The sequence below is a fragment of the Apodemus sylvaticus genome, chromosome X (genome assembly GCF_947179515.1).
Source record: "Apodemus sylvaticus chromosome X, mApoSyl1.1, whole genome shotgun sequence".
In the NCBI taxonomy this organism is placed as follows: domain Eukaryota; kingdom Metazoa; phylum Chordata; class Mammalia; order Rodentia; family Muridae; genus Apodemus; species Apodemus sylvaticus.
Window position 1 is genome coordinate 34,545,298 of NC_067495.1, and position 19,101 is coordinate 34,564,398.

A 19,101-nucleotide genomic window follows, 5' to 3' on the forward strand; every position below is an offset into this window, starting at 1 on the left:
ATATAAAATACAAGTTCAATTACAAAGAAATATGCAATAACGGTATCAAATGCATAACCATTCTTTTTGTGTGGCATGTGTGCCTGCAACAGTAGGTGCCCAAGAAACTGAGACCTATGTGCATCTAGGAACCTGCTGGCTATCCTGCAGCTTCCAGGGCATATTGTATATGACAGGACTGGACTCTGCCAATAGTATATCTGTATGAACTGTTCTTGAAATGATCCCATGTACTTATTTCAAACACAGGTGAATTAATATTACCTTTAGATAGATCTCTTGGAAATAACTTGTATCTACAACTGCATTTGTAGTTTGGATGAACATCTACATGCTTTGGTTCATTTCCATATTCTTACTGTTTTTTTGTTGGCTTGTCATCCTCTCAGGATTTCCTGCTGGAGAACTGCAGAAGCCTTTCTTTTGGGGAACAGAATACCCTCGGTGAGTAAGTCAGAAAAGAAACCAGTCCTTGACAAGTTAGCAGAGAAGTTGTCACTTTGGCCAAGGACAGAATATCTAGTCTGTCGTAGTTATTCTAAGTGGTATAAAGGGATGCTATGACCACAGCAACTCTTATAAACAAAACCATTTAACTGGGTTGAGAGAGCTCTACATTTCAGATCAGCAGACAGCAGGAAGAGAGAGTGACACTGGGCCTTGCTCGAGTATCTAAAACCTCAAAGTCCCCTCCCCCCCCAGTGGCATGCTTCCTCCATCCAACAAGGCAATGCTTACTTCAACAAGGCCACACCTTTAAATAGTGCCACTCTCTCTGAACTTATGGGGGGCATTTTCATTCAAACCTCCACATTTGACTCCCTGGCCCCCATAGCCATATCATAATGCAAAATGCATTAATCAAATTTCAAAAGTCCACATAGTCATTCACAGTCTCAATAGTGTTTAAGAATTCAAAATCCAAAGTCTCTTCTGAGACTCATGGCAGTTTCTTAAATAGTCAATTTCAAGCTAATAGTTATTCAGCAGAATGTAAGCATTATAGTTATTTGAAGTTTTCAGTATGTATTTGTTTTTTTTAATCCTCATCATCAGAGTATTTGACTAGATAGCAAAACTGGTTTCTACATAGAATTTTGTTTTCACACATTTATGCTTTATGGAATGACAGAGGGTTGCTTGGATGGTCAAGAAATATACAAAAAGAAGTCATAAAACTTTTAGTTTGATATTGAAGGGTTTTGAATATCACATGAGGAATTTAGAACAAAAATACTGAAGTTTATGAATGAGATAATTAAGTGTCGTTAGAAATATAACCACATAGCTATACCATAGGTCAATATTGACAGGTCTGGACTTAAGGACAGCTGTTTTACAAACAGATTGTAGATGAATATAATTCATAATTTCTTTTTTATTAGATATTTGCTTTATCTACATTTCAAATGTTATCCCCTTTTCTCGTTTCTTCTCTGAAAAGCCCCATCCCCCCCCCTTGCTCACCAACCCACCCACTCTCACTTTCCTGTCCTGGCATTCCCCTACACTGGAGCATCGAGCCTTCACAGGACCAATGGCCTCTCCTCCCATTGATGTCCGATAAGTCTATCCTCTGCTACATATGCAGCTGGAGCCATGGGTTCCTCCATGTGTACTCTTTGGTTGGTTGTTTAGTCCCTGGGAGCTCTGGGGGTACTGGTTGGTACATATAATTGTTCCTCCTACTGGGCTGCAAACCTCTTTAGCTCCTTGGGTTATTTTTCTAGTTCCTCTATTGGGGACCCTGTGCTCAGTCCAGTGGTTGGCAGTAAGCATCAACTTCTGTATTTGTTAGGCACTGGCAGAGCCTCTCAGGAGACAGCTGTATCAGGCTCCTGTCAGTAAGCACTTGGTTGGCATCCACAATAGTGTCTGGGTTTGGTAACTGTATATGAGATAGATCCCCAGGTGGGGTAGTCTCTAAATGGCCTTTCCTTCAGTCTCTGCTCCACCCTTTCTCTCTGAATCTCCTCCCATGGGTATTTTGAGCCTCTTCTAAGAAGGACCGAAGTATCCACACTTTGGTCTTTCTTCTTCTTAAGCTTCACATAGTCTGTGAATTTTCAACAATGCTATTAGTTCTTTATATGCCTTTATTTGGCTGTGGTCCGTTAATGTATGGGAAATTTAGTCGTGATTTTATGAGTTGCCACTTGTATATATGATTATGTAGGTTAAATTAGATAATTATGTATGTTAAATTAGATAATGTATCATACATACAAAAATCAGAGAAATATTTTATTGTGTTTTGATTGGACTTCTAAAGAAGCTGTTCTTGTCATAATGATATAAGTAGTTCCTTTGGAATGTGGTACCAGGAAATGTCAGCAGAGAATGGGGACGTGGAGCAAAGAGGAAGGAAAATGATATGTTGTGTTCTATGAGTCTTCTATGGCTGGCAAACAATGAATTACCACTAAAACTATCCAAACATGCGAGCCTATCTTTGTGTGATCCATTTTTTGAAGTTCTAAGGAATAAATTACTTCCTTAGCTTTTCTGACTTTTAGAGGGGGCCTGTGTTACTTTCTCCATGGCCTTCTTTCCCCATCTTAAAAATGTCAGAATAGCATTTCCTTTGACATCTCATGTTTTGTCTCTTGTTTTAAATGACACTTGTGGTTACTTTGGGCCCACTCAGCTAAATCGGGGTTATCATTCTATTTTAAGGTCACCTGGTTAGCAACCTTAATTCCGTCTGCAACCTTAATTCCTTTTTGCCATATAACATAACACATTCACAGATCCCAGGAATAAGCATCCTGACATCTTGGGGAAGCCCATGTGTGTGTTACAAAGCTAACATGATATCATGGGCAACTGGAAATCAGTCTTGCTGGGGAACTACAGAACATATTTCAAGATAAATGTTCTTTACCCTTCAGGTCACATCCCATCAGTAGTTTAGTAGCCAGCCTATGTGAAATAATTTCTGATGGCTGGAGAAACTCCTTAGGCAACTAATTTTAGGTTGGCCCTCAGAAGCAATGTGATCAATGCACTGAGACATGCTCTATGCTGAGAACATAGGCAGGCATCAATAGACACTACTACAGGGAAAGACTATTTTTAGTGCAAATGCAAAATCTTTTTTTGGTTTTTTAATTTTTTATTATATATTTTTATTTTCTATATTCTTTGTTTACATTCCAAATGATTTCCCCTTTCCCAGTTCCCCCCTCCCCATATGTCCCATAAACCTTCTTCCCTCCAACCATTCCACAATCACTCCCCTCTCATTTCTCTGTCCTGGTACTCCCCTAAGATGCCGGGTCAAACCTTTCCAGGACCAGGGCCATCTCCTTCTTTCGTCTTGGGAATCATTTGATATGTTAATTGTGTCTTGAGAATTCAGAGCTTCTGGGCTAATTAATATCCACTTATCAGTGATTGCATTTCATGTGTATTCTTATGTGATTGGGTTACCTCACTTAGGATGATATTTTCCAGTTCCAACCATTTGCCTAAAAATTTCATGAATTCATTGTTTTTAATTGCTGAATAGTATTCCATTGTGTAAATATACCACATTTTCTGTATCCATTCCTCCACTGAGGGACATCTGGGTTCTTTCCAGCTTCTGGCTATTATAAATAAGGCTGCTATGAACATAGTGGAACATGTGTCCTTATTGCATGCTGGGGAATCCTCTGGGTATATGTCCAGGAGAGGTATAGCAGGGTCCTCCAGAAGTGTCATGCCCAGTTTTCTGAGGAACCGCCAGACTGATTTCCAGAGTGCTTGTACCAGTTTGCAATCCCACCAGCAGTGGAGGAGTGTTCCTCTTTCTCCACATCCTCGCCAACACCTGCTGTCTCCTGAGTTTTTAACCTTAGCCATTCTGACTGGTGTGAGGTGAAATCTCAGGGTTGTTTTGATTTGCATTTCCCTAATGGCTAATGATGTTGAGCACTTCTTAAGGTACTTCTCAGCCATCCGAATTCCTTCAGGTGAAAATTCTTTGTTTAGATCTGTACCCCAGTTTTTAATAGGGTTATTTGGTTCCCTGGGGTCTAAGTTCTTGAGTTCTTTGTATATATTGGATATTCGCCCTCTATCAGATGTAGGGTTGATGAAAATCTTTTCCCTATTTGTTGGTTGACTTTTTGTCCTTTTGACAGTGTCCTTTGCCTTCCAGAAACTTTGTAATTTTATGAGGTCCCATTTGTCAATTCTTGATCTTAGATCATAAGCTATTGATGTTCTGTTCAGGAACTTTTCCCCTGTGCCTATGTCCTCAAGGGTTTCCCCCAGTTTCTTTTCTGTCTGGTTTCAGTGTGTCTGGTTTTATGTGGAGGTCCTTGATCCACTTTGAGTTGAGTTTAGTACAAGGAGATAAGAGTTTGCATTGAATCAAATCCATGAGTAATATCCTGCTCCTTAGCTGAATAGATTTCTTCAGCATTCAGGAACTTGGACTTTTTTTCCATAATTAAAATTAGAAATGTGCACACTTAGTTCATAAAATTAAAAGTTTAAGTAAGCTGGGCGGTGGTGGCACATGCCTGTAATCCCAGCACTCTGGGAGGCAGAGGCAGGCAGATTTCTGAGTTCGAGGCCAGCCTGGTCCACAGAGTGAGTTCCAGGACAGCCAGGGCTATACAGAGAAACCCTGTCTCGAAAAAACCAAATAAAAAAACAAAAAAACAAACAAAAGAAGTTTAAGTAATTCTGTAAGGGCTCTTGACTCTGAAAAAAATCTTGGCATTCTTTGATTTTGCTTATCCTACACAATTTAATTGAGTTTTCTAATGTTGTATAACTATAACTAAAGACTTGGAAATGGTCAGCTTATATTTGAAATTATTGATTTAGTGATTTCTTTACTTGGTCCATTGGCATGGGATTTTTATAGAAACATAAAAGATCAGAAACTTAAGAATTCTTGTTAGTGTCTGTTAGTATTAACTTATGCTGAGACACAGTCCATACTTGAGTGAGCCATCTATTTTCTATTACTATATCACTTCAATGGTTAGATGTTAAGCATTGTTTGACTACTTTGTACTGGAATATAGAAATGGTAGAAGTTAGTGAGCTGGATTCTCAGACAGTCATCTATTTTGTCTTAATTGATAGAAAGCCACCAGAACCAAAGTAATAGGTATCTTTTTGCTCAGGCTGGTCAGTATGTGGCCTACATGTGAGTGTTGGGTCTAATTTTGAGGACTGAAAGAAGCCAACTCATTTCCAAGAGAAAGAGTCCGGAGTGCAAATAACTTTAAACAACACATTCTGAAAATGTTCCAGGAAACTGTTGCTATCCTCTCTTCTCTTCCATTATCTTCATTCCTCACGTTCTATATAAGAAACTGATTTGACTTTTGACTTGTTTAACATCAAGGCTTGATGAGTGGTTTGTTTTTGCTTTTGTTTTTATTTTGTGGGAAATGCTGTTTTCTAGTCCATGACTGAAAAACAAAAACATGAAGGAGGGCTCGCAAGATGACTTAGCTCTTCAGAACACTTAGTTGTTTTTCCAGAGGATATGGGTTCAATTCTTAACACCTACATGATACTCACAACTCTTTTGTAACTCTAGATCCCAGGATCTAATATCCTCCATGGGTACCAGGTACACACACAATATACAGACATTCAGGCAAAATACTCATACAGATAAAATACATATTAAAAAAAGAACTTAGCACTATTTAGAGATGGAGTTTGCCAATTTTTTTGGTAGCCTCAAAATTGCTGATCTGGGAATTTTTATGTAAGGAAGACTGGCCTTGGACTTGTGACCTTCTTGCCTTTCCCCCTTAAATGATAGGATTACATATATGCTGTGTTTTGTGTTTTGGGAGGAAAATTAAGTGGCAGAATGGTTTTCTGTGTTTAGGGAAGTCAGCAAGTGTTCAGCTAGCAACTTTACTGGAGCAGTAGGCTTTTGAAAGCACAGTTAAATTTTAGATAAACATGTGGAAGAAACTTTTTATTTGGAAGTATGCTAAGACATAATGGGTCACATTATACAAATGGACTCCTAGTCATTGGAAAGAAAAGCAGGTCTCTTAGTATTTTTTGAATGTCTTACTGTTTGTTTGGGTTGGGTTTTCTGTTTGTTTGTTTGTTTGTTTGTTTGTTTTACAGTAGGTTTACTCTATAAACCAGGCAGGTATTACATACACTTTTATTAGTCTCTCAAATGTAGTGCCAGGATTATAGGTATGCTATGCTCCAGCTTAAGAACATTATTTTTGAAATAAGATGTTACTAAGTGGCTCAGATTGGCCTCTAACTTTTTATCTTATTATCTCTGCCTCCCAAGTATCTGGTAGAAAATTGAGCAGGATTTTATAACTACTTTAATCTCAGAGGCTTTTGTTTTTATTTTTGTGATTTTCTGATACAGGAGTAGGGTATCCCCTACTTGAGAACAGCCTGAGGTCACAGTGAATCTAGACAGCAGTATAATTGTTTTTTAATTGACAACAGATCTTGTGTATATGTTAAAGACCTTAGATGATAAGGAAAAAGAAGCTGAATAGTAATACTCTTCTTTTCCCTTCGTAGAGCTTGATTTTTTTAATGCAGGAAGCCCTCCAGTTTCTGCCTAGCCAGTTGACACATGAGTTGACTTTTTACAGCATGCTAATTTAAATAATGTACATTGGAAAAATAGAGGATATCAAAGTAATACTATAAAACATTATCATTATAAGTTTAGTCGTACAAAATTGCTTTTTCTTTGTCTCTTGTCCAAAGGATTGTGATTTTGTGACTGAGAATTGAGATTTACAATGAGTCAATCATCTTTGGATTCCCTATTATTCTTTTCAAATAAAAAGCTTGTTGGAGCAGTCCCTCTTAAGGGACATTTATCACAGAGTACTTTCTATATGTTCCCATTACCCTTAAATTTACCCAGTCAGTAGCATTGACTGAGGGTGTGTGTAAGACTGAGAAATCTGGGAAATCAAAATGTTGCAGGTCACACAGTGCTAGCTACTGCTGCAAAAAATTAGCACCGTGTGAAATTACAAGTTTGTCCCACATAGGCTATGATAGCTCTATGATTGAAATGTGTAATTTTACTCTTACTTCTTTAATGAAGGTTTGTAATGATGGAAAAACAGTAGGAAACATTTTTTTCAAATGCAAATTACCTTGCTGGAAAGAAATAACAAAGGAAAGAATTGCCACCAAGGGGAAAAATTAAATCTTAACAGCACTTCCTTGGGTACAGTTGAGACAAACAATTAGCATGTTAAGGATCATTACGTCCTGTAATAACATGTTACTTCAAAAAATTCTGTTCTTTCTAGTTTTTGCCCTATCTGTTTGCTGAATGACTTTGATGTTGTATGTCAGGGATCAACTGCAAAATATTTTTAGCATAATTACAAATCTTACAATACAGATTCTAAATTGTCTATAATTTTTACCTATAGGTTAACTGACTTAAATAGTTTCCATATAAGACATATATGCCCCTTACATGACACAGTAAGGCTAATTAATCATGAAATAAATTACTGTTAATTTTCTTATTGTTTTACTAGGAACAGAGAAATTTAGTGGCGAATGAATAAGATGAGAATATGGTCTTTGAGAGATTATGCTGGCGAGATAATTCTAGATACATGCATGTGGAAAGCTCATTGATGTCCTCAACTTTTCTCTTTGTACTTTGTTTCAATTATCTATGCTGTATAATAAAGTACCACTGTCTTAGGGTTTTATTGCTGTGAAGAGACACCGTGGTCATGATAACTCTTATAAAGGACAACATTTAATTGGGGCTGGCTTACAGTTCATAGGTTCAGTCTATTATCATCATAGTAAGATATATAACAGTACAAAAAATCCTACATAGTGCTGCTAAAGAAGAGAATTCTATATCTGGATCAGCAAACAGCAGAAAAAGAGAGAGCAAACTACTGGGCCTGCCTTGACCTTCTGAAACCTCAGAGCCCACCCCCAGTGGCATACTTTCTCTAACAAGGCCACATTTATTCCAACAAGGGCACACACTCTATTAGTGCCATTCTCGATGGGCCAAGCATATTCAAACACATGAAGCTATGGGAGCCAAGCCTATTTAAACCATCACTACTGCCAAAGAGCTATTTACTGGCTCCCCAATTCAACAGTTTGGTTTGGGCTTCCCCGCTGGACGAGACCATTTAAAATGCCTTAACTCCTTCTTGCTCTTCTGATAGGTGGGTCCCAGAAGGCTCTTTCTGTCTTCTGTGAGAGTCCCTTACATTTTGGAGTTTCTCCATGCCTTTCAACCAGGCAATCAAATTTCTTTAAAATATTGCTAACTTAAAGGCTGAAGGTAAAAAGTGCAAGGTGTCTTAAGGTCTAGTTCTAGAAGTCTCCTTGGCCCTTAATATTATGTGGTCTATTGGTCACAAGTGTCATGGACAGTCCAGATTCAAGGGCAAGGAAATGGATCACATCTTGGTAGGAGAAGAGGGGACATGTGTACTTAAGGGTAGGTGTTGTTGTTGTTGGCAATCCCTATAGATAATATACCACATGCTTCCTCAGAAGTGAAGAGAAATAATATAACACTTTCCCAAAGTCTGATTAAAGCCTCATAGTCTTTGCTCTTCAGCTGTCAGCTTGTCTGCCACGGAAACAGAGCAATGTGACTAATTTCCAAACAGATAGATTCCTTTTAAGCTCTACTCTATTCATTTTTTATGACTTCATTTAGAAAACAGTTTAACTCTTAAGATTATAGTGACTTTGCAGCAAGTTTTCAGGAAAAAATAGTGTATTTATATTATATTTTCGAGCCCTGTTTTAGGTATTTAAATACAATATATCACTGCAACAGATATAGAATCACAGACATCTTGAAACTGGAAAGGACTTTAGAAATGTTGCCTTTCACATCACTCATTTCACAGAGCGGAGCACTAAGGCTCATGTAAGGTCACTGTGACAATGTTAGAATTTATAGTTCTTTGTTTTGATTAGAAGGGTATGTTTAGAAAAGTTGTCTTAAAAGTTTTGCATACAATTGTTAGATATTTTTGTTAACATTACTAAAAACTGTTTACAATCTTTTTTCACTAAAAAAATAAAGGATTATGCTGTCAGATTCATACCTATAATTTTTCCAAATTGTTTATTTATGACATAGATCCCTGAGTTATGGTGCTATAGGAGTAATTGTGGGCCATGAATTTACACATGGATTTGATAATAATGGTAAGTACTAGTTTCTTTTATAAGCTGTTCGTTTTTGTAATAATGTTGATTGTATGGTGTTAATTGTTGTTATTATCTTTTCATAGTGGCATCATCGTAGATTGAAGATTATCTTAAGAAATATGATTGCTGATTGCAAACTTTTCTCATGTTTTGCTGTGATAGCTTGCAATAAGTAACTATTCTAGTTGGTGATCAGGGTAAAAATGAAAACAAAAAAAAAAGAAAGAAAGAAAGAAAGATTTTGTAGTTTCCATAAAAGGCCCTTTGCATTCAGAACAGTACTGCTGGGCCTGCTGCAGCAGTGCCAGGAATTATGCTGTAGCTTTCCTTCTTTGTTTTTTCCTCTTTGCAATCTTAGGATGGTTTCCCTGGAGGTGTGAGCTCTGCCCCTGAGATGATTGTGTGTGCTGCTTAATTAGGAAGTTAGCCTTGGGAACTCGGCTCCCTGATTGCTTTGTATAATTTCAAGTGCTTCTTTTCTGTATTTCTTTATATTGGCATATATTCGCAGTTAATAACATTACAAATATGTTCTATATCCTGGTGGTGTTTAAGCAAAAGGGAAAGGCAAGATAATAACAACTAAAAGTATCTCCTTTGGGAGTTATCCTTTTAAAGTTTTTTTATGACATACTTTGTGTGTGTGCATGTGAGTGTGTGTGTGGATCAAGGGACAACTTGCAGGATTAGTTCTCCCTGTCCCATGTAGCTTTACCTGCTGACTCATCTTACTAGGCCAAGAGTTTTTTGTTGTTGTTTTTGTTGTTGTTTTTTTTGTTGTTGTTGTTTCTTAATTTTCAGAGTATTACTGGATGGTCTCTCTGTTTCTGTCTCTGTCTCCCGTACTCCTTCCTTTTTGCTCTTAAATAACATTCAGACTAACACAATGATTTGTATAGACAGCCTTAAAACCTAGCATGACCAGGTTATCGCCAACATCCTTTTCTGGAAGCCTATTCAGGGATAAAGAGAAATTGGCTTCTTTTTCCTTTGAATAATTCTTACATCTCACCAACTCTTCCTTAATCCCCTCTTTGTCTCACTAACTTTTGCTCCTCTGGTCTTTCCTCCCTGTTAAAGTGTAGCTGACTTGTAATCACCAGAGTTCTCAAACCAGCCTTTTTGTCATTGAGTAGTTTATCTAAGTGAAGACTCTAAACTAAGAAACAAAGGCATGAGTGCTCAATTGGCTCCTGACCTTTCTTCTGGATCTCACAGGGTAGAATCTAATGGTGACAATTTCATCCTATGAGCAGTGTGAAGCACAATGTATTGCACTTATGAGTACTGACCTAGTAACTGATGACTGATGTGTTAGTGGTTGGAGGATGGTAACTCTATTCCTGGGGAGGGGGGTAGTGTTAATAGCAAGCAGCCTTATTGATGAGCTTTGGACTGTTCCAATGAATACCTTTGCTTAGGGGGCTTTCCATACATGTTTGTTCTTATAAGCTTTTACTTTGGAGACTCTTAGGGAACTTTCCTTGTAATTAAGCTCAAACCATGCCTTTGATTCTAGTAGTATCCTTGAAAATAGGAGACTTATACCCAAATCATTGTTCTGGAGGGTATAGAGAAGAATAATAATGAGAGACCTTGTAGAAACCCTCCCCCATTATGTTCCGGAGATTTCCGTCCCTGTTCCAAGTTCTCTTTTTAGAGCAACATTCCTCATCCAAGCAGGACAGATGGGTCTTCTATCCACACTGATGACTGTGGAATGATTCATAACAGAGGGTTTATGTGTCTCTTGGCTCCTGGCAACTTAGAGGAAGCAGGTTGCTATAGGGCTGAGTCAGGTTCTGTGGTCCTATGGTTTGGATGACTCACTAGGGCTGTTCCTATGGATTATTTGGAATTTCACTGGTAGTGGTACTTCAGTTACCTCTGCTTTTTGAATGAAGGAAACTAATTTTGCTTGCCAGAGAACTTTTCAGGTCAGAGGAGATGAAAAAAAAAAAAAAAAAAAAAAGGAAGCCAAGATTAGAGAAGACTGGTGCATGTGTTAAATTGATGAATCTCATTTTAAAAATGCCCTTTGTTTCAAGGGAAGAACTCCCTCGATTCTTTGCTTCCTTTCCCTGCTTTTTACAATTAAATTAATCTATGACATTGGAGTTTTTGTTGGAGCTAATCTCAGGGACAACCAATCCTGTGCTGTCCAGACTGGTTGGAAAGTATGTTGAGGTAATGAAAAGGAAAGATGACGATTTTAGCTTTATGAAGTAACATGGATTTCTTGTAACCTTCCTTTATGTCAGGTAGAAAATATGATAAAAATGGAAACCTCGATCCGTGGTGGTCTGTGAACTCAGAAGAAAAGTTTAAGGAAAAAACAAAATGCATGATTAACCAGTATAGCAACTATTATTGGAAGAAAGCTGGCTTAAATGTGAGTACAGCTGTGGTTGTGTGAGTGTGTGTGTAATACCTTGTGGGCCATTTTTCTTCATTTAGACATTAGCTTGCTTTAGTCCATTGGTTTTCCAAGCATGCTTCTGGGATCCACAACATCTGCCTTCCCTGACAACTTGTTAGAAATACAAATTCTTGATTCCTGCCCAGACTGCTGAATCTCTAGGGGTGGAGCCTAATAGTCTGGGAGTCCTTCACAAGTGCTTAGGTAGTTAATTCTAACAGACTTTGAATTTGGAGAATCATAGGCCTACACGTGAGTGATATCACAAATCCCCTAGCACAAATAAACAATATCATTCTTAAAAATCTACATTTTATATTGTGAAAAAATTCTACCCAAACCGCTGTTAGGCTTAATTAACTGAAATATCGTCTCATCATTTTGAAGCAAAGGATCTGAAAATTGAGCATTTAGTTCTAAAAAGTTGCACAAAAGAAATGTGTGTTTGAAATGTTCATTTTGTGTTATAATATGTATGTATATAGTCTTCCATGAAGACAAAATACAATTTTATCTATGTTTTGAGGATATGAAATTTTGTCCCTTTCCAGTTTGCCTTTATTTTTGTCTCCTTTCCTTTCTCTCTTATCTTCCCTGCCCATAGTCCATGTTAATAACCCTGATACACTTTTCTCCAGGTAAAGATAGACACATGCAGCTTTAGTTAATTGCTTCTGGCAATGGCCTAAGAATTCCTGGTGTGAATACCATAACCTAGTCAACTAACCTCTTACCCAAGGGGACAATTTTCAGTTAGAAATGCTGATGCAATAAACACTTTTTATGCATATATTTTTTTCCTGTGGGATACATTTCTATTGTCAGCAGAATAAAATTTCATATCTTCACCAGTGATGGATGAAAAAGCATATATCTATGGAACTTTACCTTTCATTGCCAATTATGAGAGCTCTAAAATAAAAGGGCTTTAAAATGTCTGTTGTTCACATTATGAGTATCTCTCTCTAGTGTATTACTCATCCTTTAAGATTTTTTTTCTGTACTGTCTTTTGACACACAAAATCAAAACATTTCTAAAATTCCAAGATACTCAATCTCTTTTAAAATGATCTTTTGTCTTTGTGTTCTTGCCTATGATGGTGTCTCCTCTACTTAGATTGGACAGCAAGTTACTCGGTTACTTTTCTCTTGCTTTGATAATATATTACAACCAAGACAACTTATAAAAAGAAAGCATTTAATTTGAGGATTACAGTTCAGACTGTTACAGCCCATTGCTACCATGATGGGAAGCATGGCAGCAGGTAGACAGGGATGGTGATAGAACTATAGTTGATTACATGTAGAGAGAACAACCATAAATTAGGGAGGGAGGGAGGGAGGGAGGGAGGGAGGGAGGGAGGGAGGGAGGGAGGGAGGGAGGGAGGAGAGACCTTCTATGGGAATGAGACTGAAACAGTTTTCTGATAATTGAATGAAGGGGCTGTAGACACTGCTTCAGTCTCATTCCCATAGAAGGGATTAAATGTAAGTCTCTCTCTCTCTCTCTCTCTCTCTCTCTCTGTGTGTGTGTGTGTGTGTGTGTGTTTGTGTGTGTGTGTGTGTGTGCATGTGTGTTTATGTGTATGTCCTTCTTTTGTAGAAATAAATGGTCTGGCTTTATTTTCAGGTTTTATTAGTATGAATCAATCCGTTACCTGATTTTTCTTTGCAGTGACTAGGGAAGAACTTAGTTGAGTCACCACAGATGAAGAATGTCAGCAGGTAGCATCTGTAGAGGTCAAGCCTGGTGTCCTGTGCTCTACTGCAGTGGTTCAGAGTATGAGGCATTAGAGGGATGAGGCCACTCTAAAAGCTTGTAATTTCGATGTAAAGTTTAGAATGAAAAGGAAAGACATGGGTTTAAGCATGTATGTATATAAATATAAATATAAATATAAATATAAATATAAAAGAGAAAGCATGTGTTATACAACAAAAGCTCCAGAGACTGAGGTCTACTTGGATTTGAATGCCTGATGAATGTGAGCATTTTTCTTAGTCATTCTGCCTTAGAGCAACTTTTTTATAATCATAATCCAAGAAGGGGCACCTTAGTGAGAGATTTATGGAGGAAATAGTTCATGAAAAAGCTGCTCTTGGCTCTGAGGGAAACTGAGTGTTATTCTTGATACTAAATAAGATTCTAGAGAATGCACCCCAGAGGTTGTTCAGCTCAGGGACAAGGGGCTGGGCAGCTCTACCAGCACATCACTTAGTCACTGGAAGGGGACCTACACTACTTCCATAGGCTAAGGTGGTTGCAAATTCTTGGTAGAGAAGGGAAAGCACTGGATGGCTCTGAAATCATATGCACACGAGTAGCTTTTTATGAATTGGCAATTAGAGAAACAGAGGCTAATAATTTGAGAGGGAGCCAAGAGGGGGATGTATGGGGAGGGTTGGAAGGAGGAAAGGCTTATGATGTAACTATTTTTTAGTTTCTTTTTGGATTCCATGGACTGCTTTGAGTTTCAAATGTTTGTTTGTTAAACAAAAGTGTTGACAATAGTCCTTACCTCATTGGAATGTAGAAAAAGAATGTAAGCAGAGCCAAAATGGTATCTTTGGGAGAGTATAGCAAAGGGTGATAGGGGTTCTGGGTAATCACTCTGAATCTTGTTTCCTTAAGATAATTTTTATTTGCTATCATTGCTTGATACATCAGTAGTTGGGCTAACTTAAAAGTAAGTTTTTGATAAGATCCATGGCTTAGGAGTAGGGTACACTAGTTTCCTCTTGCTGATATAGCAAATTACTATGAACTTAATTGCTTAATACAACACAAATTTATTCTCACAAGAGAGGCTATCAACATTTCTTCTGTGGTGGTTTGAATGAAAATGGCCCCTATAGGCTTATATGGAGTGACACTATTAAGAAGTGAGACTCTGTTGGAGTGGCATTGTTAGAGGAAGTGTGTTGCTGGGGGCTTGGACTTTGAGTTTTCAGAAGCTCAAGCCAGGCTCAGTATGTCTGTTCTCTTTCTGCTACCCACTGATTCAGATGTAGGACTCTCAGCTACCTCTCTAGTACCATGTCTGCCTGCGTCCACTATGCATCACACTATAACAATAATGGACAAAACCCCTGAACTATAAGGGAGCCCTCAATTAAATGTTTTCTTTTATAAGAGTTGCTGTGGTCATAGCATCTTCTTATAGCAATAGAACAGCAACTAAGACCCCTTCCTTCTTAAAAGACAACAATGGCTACTATACCACTCTGATACTCTCTAGTCTTCCTTTTCCTCTTATAAGAACACTTATAATTATGGTATGGTTGGTTCTTTGACTTAATCACATTTTAAAAGTCCCTTTTGCCATTTTAAGGTAACTGATTCATGAATATCTAGGGATTTTGGTGTAGATGTCTTTAAGAATCCATAAGTCTGCCTACTATATTAGGGTTAGCATACCCTTAAGCTAGATAGCAAATACTAAACTGCTTTTGTAGCAAAAAATGGAACACAGACTGTTTATATTAGTGGTCTTGGCTATGATCTAATAAAAGTTGATTTATAGATACTGATTTGAATTTCATGTAAATTTCTATATGCCACAAGATATGGTTCCTTTGATTTTTCCTTCAGTTGCTGACAAGTGGAAAATCCTGTCTAGACAAAAGCAAATGGCAGGTTAGCTTTGGCTGTGGGTATACAAACGTAGACTATTTCCATCCTAGCTCATTTACAGCTTTAAGAAACAGCTGAGAAGAATGTCTCCCCATGCTTCGCTGGGTGTCATACATATTTCAAACCTTGACCTTGTAGTCTGTACCACTTCTATTTCATTTTTCTTCCCCAAGAGAACAACTTTCCTTTCAATGTTTCATAGAAATAGCTGAAGGTAAAATGATAATGGTTGGTTCTAAAATCTTGTTCCTGTGTGGATGGCAAATTTTTAGAGACACAAAGACAATGGGGAAAAATACCACTCAAATTATGTGAGTCAATCTGAGACAGTCATCTGGATATTGACATTTCTCTTTCTCCCATTAAACCAGAGCCATTGAGAATATTGTTAATATTTTATTGAAGCTGGCTCAATTAGTGTGAATAAAGAGATGGCTGAGAGAGTAATGCAGAGAACAGCAAGATAAAAATGGCCACATTCAGAAACATCTTGCTGAGGCTAGTTTGCCGTCTCAAAACACATCATGTCTATCTTTTATTTATTGTATGTACTTTTCTCTTTAAAATATGATGTTTGTGTTCTATAATATTTACATGCCTGTTGCTGAATGATAGCTGACTGTAAAACACTTTATTTTCCTTTTCTTAGGTGAAGGGGAAGAGGACTCTGGGAGAAAATATTGCTGATAATGGAGGTCTGCGAGAAGCTTTTAGGGTACTTACCATTACATTTAACTCATGAAAGCATGCATGGGTGCAGATCAGTGTATAGCACCAACTCGGTGTTGATGACTATGATGTTTTGGATACACTAAAGTATATTGGTGTTTCTACATGGACTCTGTTATACTCTAATAGACAGAGCTTCACTTTTTTTCCCCTTATTTGGAGTATTAAGTCATTCTAAATAATAATAGATATTAAGAATTATATATTTAAAATAGAGTTTTCAAACAATATACTCAGAATCATATTAAAGAATGCTATAGAACTCTTCTTGGGGCTAAATTCATGTGAATTTTCTTGAAGTAAAGATTTATCTTTTTCCTACTACTTTATCATTTACATTTTTATTTTTTATTATTAGATATTTGCATCATTTACATTTCAAATGGTATCTCCTCCAAAACCACCTCCTTACTCCTTCCAAAACCACCCCCTCCCTCTGCTCCCTCACCCCGATTTTCTGACTTGCATTCCCCTATTCTTGGGAATCAAGCCTTCACAAGACCAATGGCCTCTTCTCTCATTGATGTCTGAAACAGTCATCTTCTGCTACATATGTGGCTGGAGCCATGGGACCCTCCATGTGTACTCTTTGGTTGGTAGTTTAGTCCCTGGGAGCTCTGGGGGTACTGGTTGGTACATATTATTGTTCTTCCTATGGAGCTGCAAACCTCTTCAGCTCCTTGGATCCTCTCTCTAGCTGCTCCACTGGAGACCCTATGCTCAGTCCATTGGTTGGCTGTGAGCCATGGGTGTTTTGATTTACCTTCCAAGAAGGATCAAAGTATCCACACTTTGGTCTTCCTTCATCTTGAGCTTCATGTGCTCTGTGAATTGTATCTTGGGTATTCCAGGCTTTTGGGCTAATATCCACTTATCGGTGAGTGCATACTAATGTGTGTTCTTTTGTGATTGGGTTACATCACTCAGGATGACATTTTCTATCTCCATCCATTTGCCTAAGAATTTCATGAATTCATTGTTTTTAATAGCTGAGTAGTATTCCATTGTGTAAATGTACCACATTTTCTGTAGCCATTACTCTGTTGACAGATATCTGGGTTCTTTCCAGCTTCTGGCTATTATAAATAAGGCTGCTATGAACTTAGTGGAGCATGTGTCCTTATTGCATGTTAGAGCATCTTCCAAGTATATGCCCAGGAGTGGTATAGTTGGGTCCTCAGGTGTACTATGTCCAATTTTCTGAGGAACCACAAAATTGATTTCCAGAGTGGTTTTATCAGCTTGCAATCCCACCAGCAATGGAGGGGTGTTCCTCTTTCTCTACATCCTCTCCAGCATTTGCTTTTCCCTGAGTTTTTGATCCTGGCCATTCTGACTGGTGTGAGGTGGAATCTCTGTGTAGTTTGGATTTGTATTTCCCTGATGACTAAAGCTGTTGAACATTTCTTTAGGTGTTTCTCAAACATCCAATATTCCTCAGTTGAGAATTATTTGTTTAGCTCTGTATTCCATTTTTTTAATAGGGTTATTTGGTTCTCTGCAGTCTAACTTCTTGAGTTCTTTGTATATATTGGATATTAACCCTATATTGGATATAGGATTGGCAAAGATCTTTTCCCAATCTGTTGATTGAAGTTTTGTCCTATTGACAGTGTCCTTTGTATTTTTTTTTTTTTTTTTGTGGATGTCTCACAATGTACAGGCCAAAAATCAAGTAGTTGTTAAAGGCCATGAGTCTGAACATCTCAGCCCTCCCAATCTATTACTGGAGTCCTGGGGGATTCCTAGAGAACTGTTGATCATCCGAGTACATTGAATCCCTGAAGAAATAGCTTCTAATAGCCCTGAAGGTGTGCCTTTTTTAAAATTTATTGATATATTTATTTACATTTCAAATGATTTCCCCTTTTTTGGACCCCCACTCCCCGAAAGTCCCATCAGTCCCCTTCCCTCCCCCTGTTTTCCCACCCAACCCTTCCCACTTCCCTGTTCTGATTTTGCTCTATACTGATTCACTGAGTCTTTTCAGAACAAGGGGTCACTCCTCCGTTCTTCTTGTACCTCATTTGATGTGTGGATTATGTTTTGGGTATTCCAGTTTTCTAGGTTAATATTCACTTATTAGTGAGTGCATACCATGATTCATCTTTTGAGTCTGGGTTACCTCACTTAGCATGATATTCTCCAGCTCCATCCATTTGCCTAAGAATTTCATAAATTCATTGTTTCTAATGGCTGAATAGTACTCCATTGTATAAATATACTACATTTTTTGCATCCACTCTTCTGTTGAGGGATACCTGGGCTCTTTCCAACTTCTGATTTATCTGCCTGTCTCTGTACCAATACCATACCGTTTTTATCACTATTGCTCTGTAGTACAGCTTGAGGTCAAAGAAGGTAATTAGCCCAAGAGATCTTTTATTGTGGAGAATGTTTTTTGCTATCCTGGGTTTTTTGTTATACCAAAAAAAGAAGTAAAATTAGTAATAGTAGTTCTTCATGTGAAAATTCTTTGTTTAGCTCCGTACCCCACTTTTTAATGGGGTTATTTGGATCTCTGGGTTCTACTTTCTTGAGTTCTTTGTATATATCAGATATTAACCCTCTGTCGGATTTAGGGTTGGTGAAGATTCTTTCCCAGTCTGTTGGTTGACATTTTGTCCTTTTGACAGTGTCCTTTTTTGAGGTCTTTTTCCATTTCCTTCTTCAGAGTCTTGAAGTTCTTGTCATACAGATCTTTCACATGTTTGGTAAGAGTCACCCCAAGATACTTTATACTGTTTGTGGCTATTGTGAAGGGGGTCATTTCCCTAATTTCTTTCTCAGCCTGTTTATCCTTTGAGTATAGGAAGGCCACTGATTTGCTTCAGTTGATTTTATAACCTGCTACTTTGCTGAAGTTGTTTATCAGCTGTAGGAGTTCTCTAGTGGAGTTTTTTGGGTCACTTAGGTAGACTATCATGTCATCTGCAAATAATGATAGTTTGACTGTCCTTTGTATTAAGAAGGTTTGCAATTTTATGAGGTCCCATTTGTCAATTCTTGATCTTAGAGCATAAGCTATTGGTATTGTATTCGGGAAATTTTCTTCTGTGCCCATGTGCTCCTGGTTCTTCCCCACTTTCTTCTCTTCTATTAGATTCAGTGTATCTGGTTTTATATGGAAGTTCTTGATCCA

At 37.8% G+C, this 19,101-nt stretch overlaps 1 protein-coding gene across 1 annotated transcript in view; it reads left to right on the plus strand.

Annotated features, from left to right (window-relative positions):
• Phex (phosphate regulating endopeptidase X-linked) overlaps positions 1 to 19,101 on the plus strand; it is a 240,178-nt gene that overhangs the window by 208,465 nt on the left and 12,612 nt on the right. The window contains exons 15-18 of the mRNA XM_052170209.1: positions 390 to 444; positions 9,107 to 9,174; positions 11,439 to 11,569; positions 15,880 to 15,945. Of these exons, the coding sequence (XP_052026169.1) occupies positions 390 to 444; positions 9,107 to 9,174; positions 11,439 to 11,569; positions 15,880 to 15,945 (320 nt within the window). The remainder of the gene's footprint in view (positions 1 to 389; positions 445 to 9,106; positions 9,175 to 11,438; positions 11,570 to 15,879; positions 15,946 to 19,101) is intronic.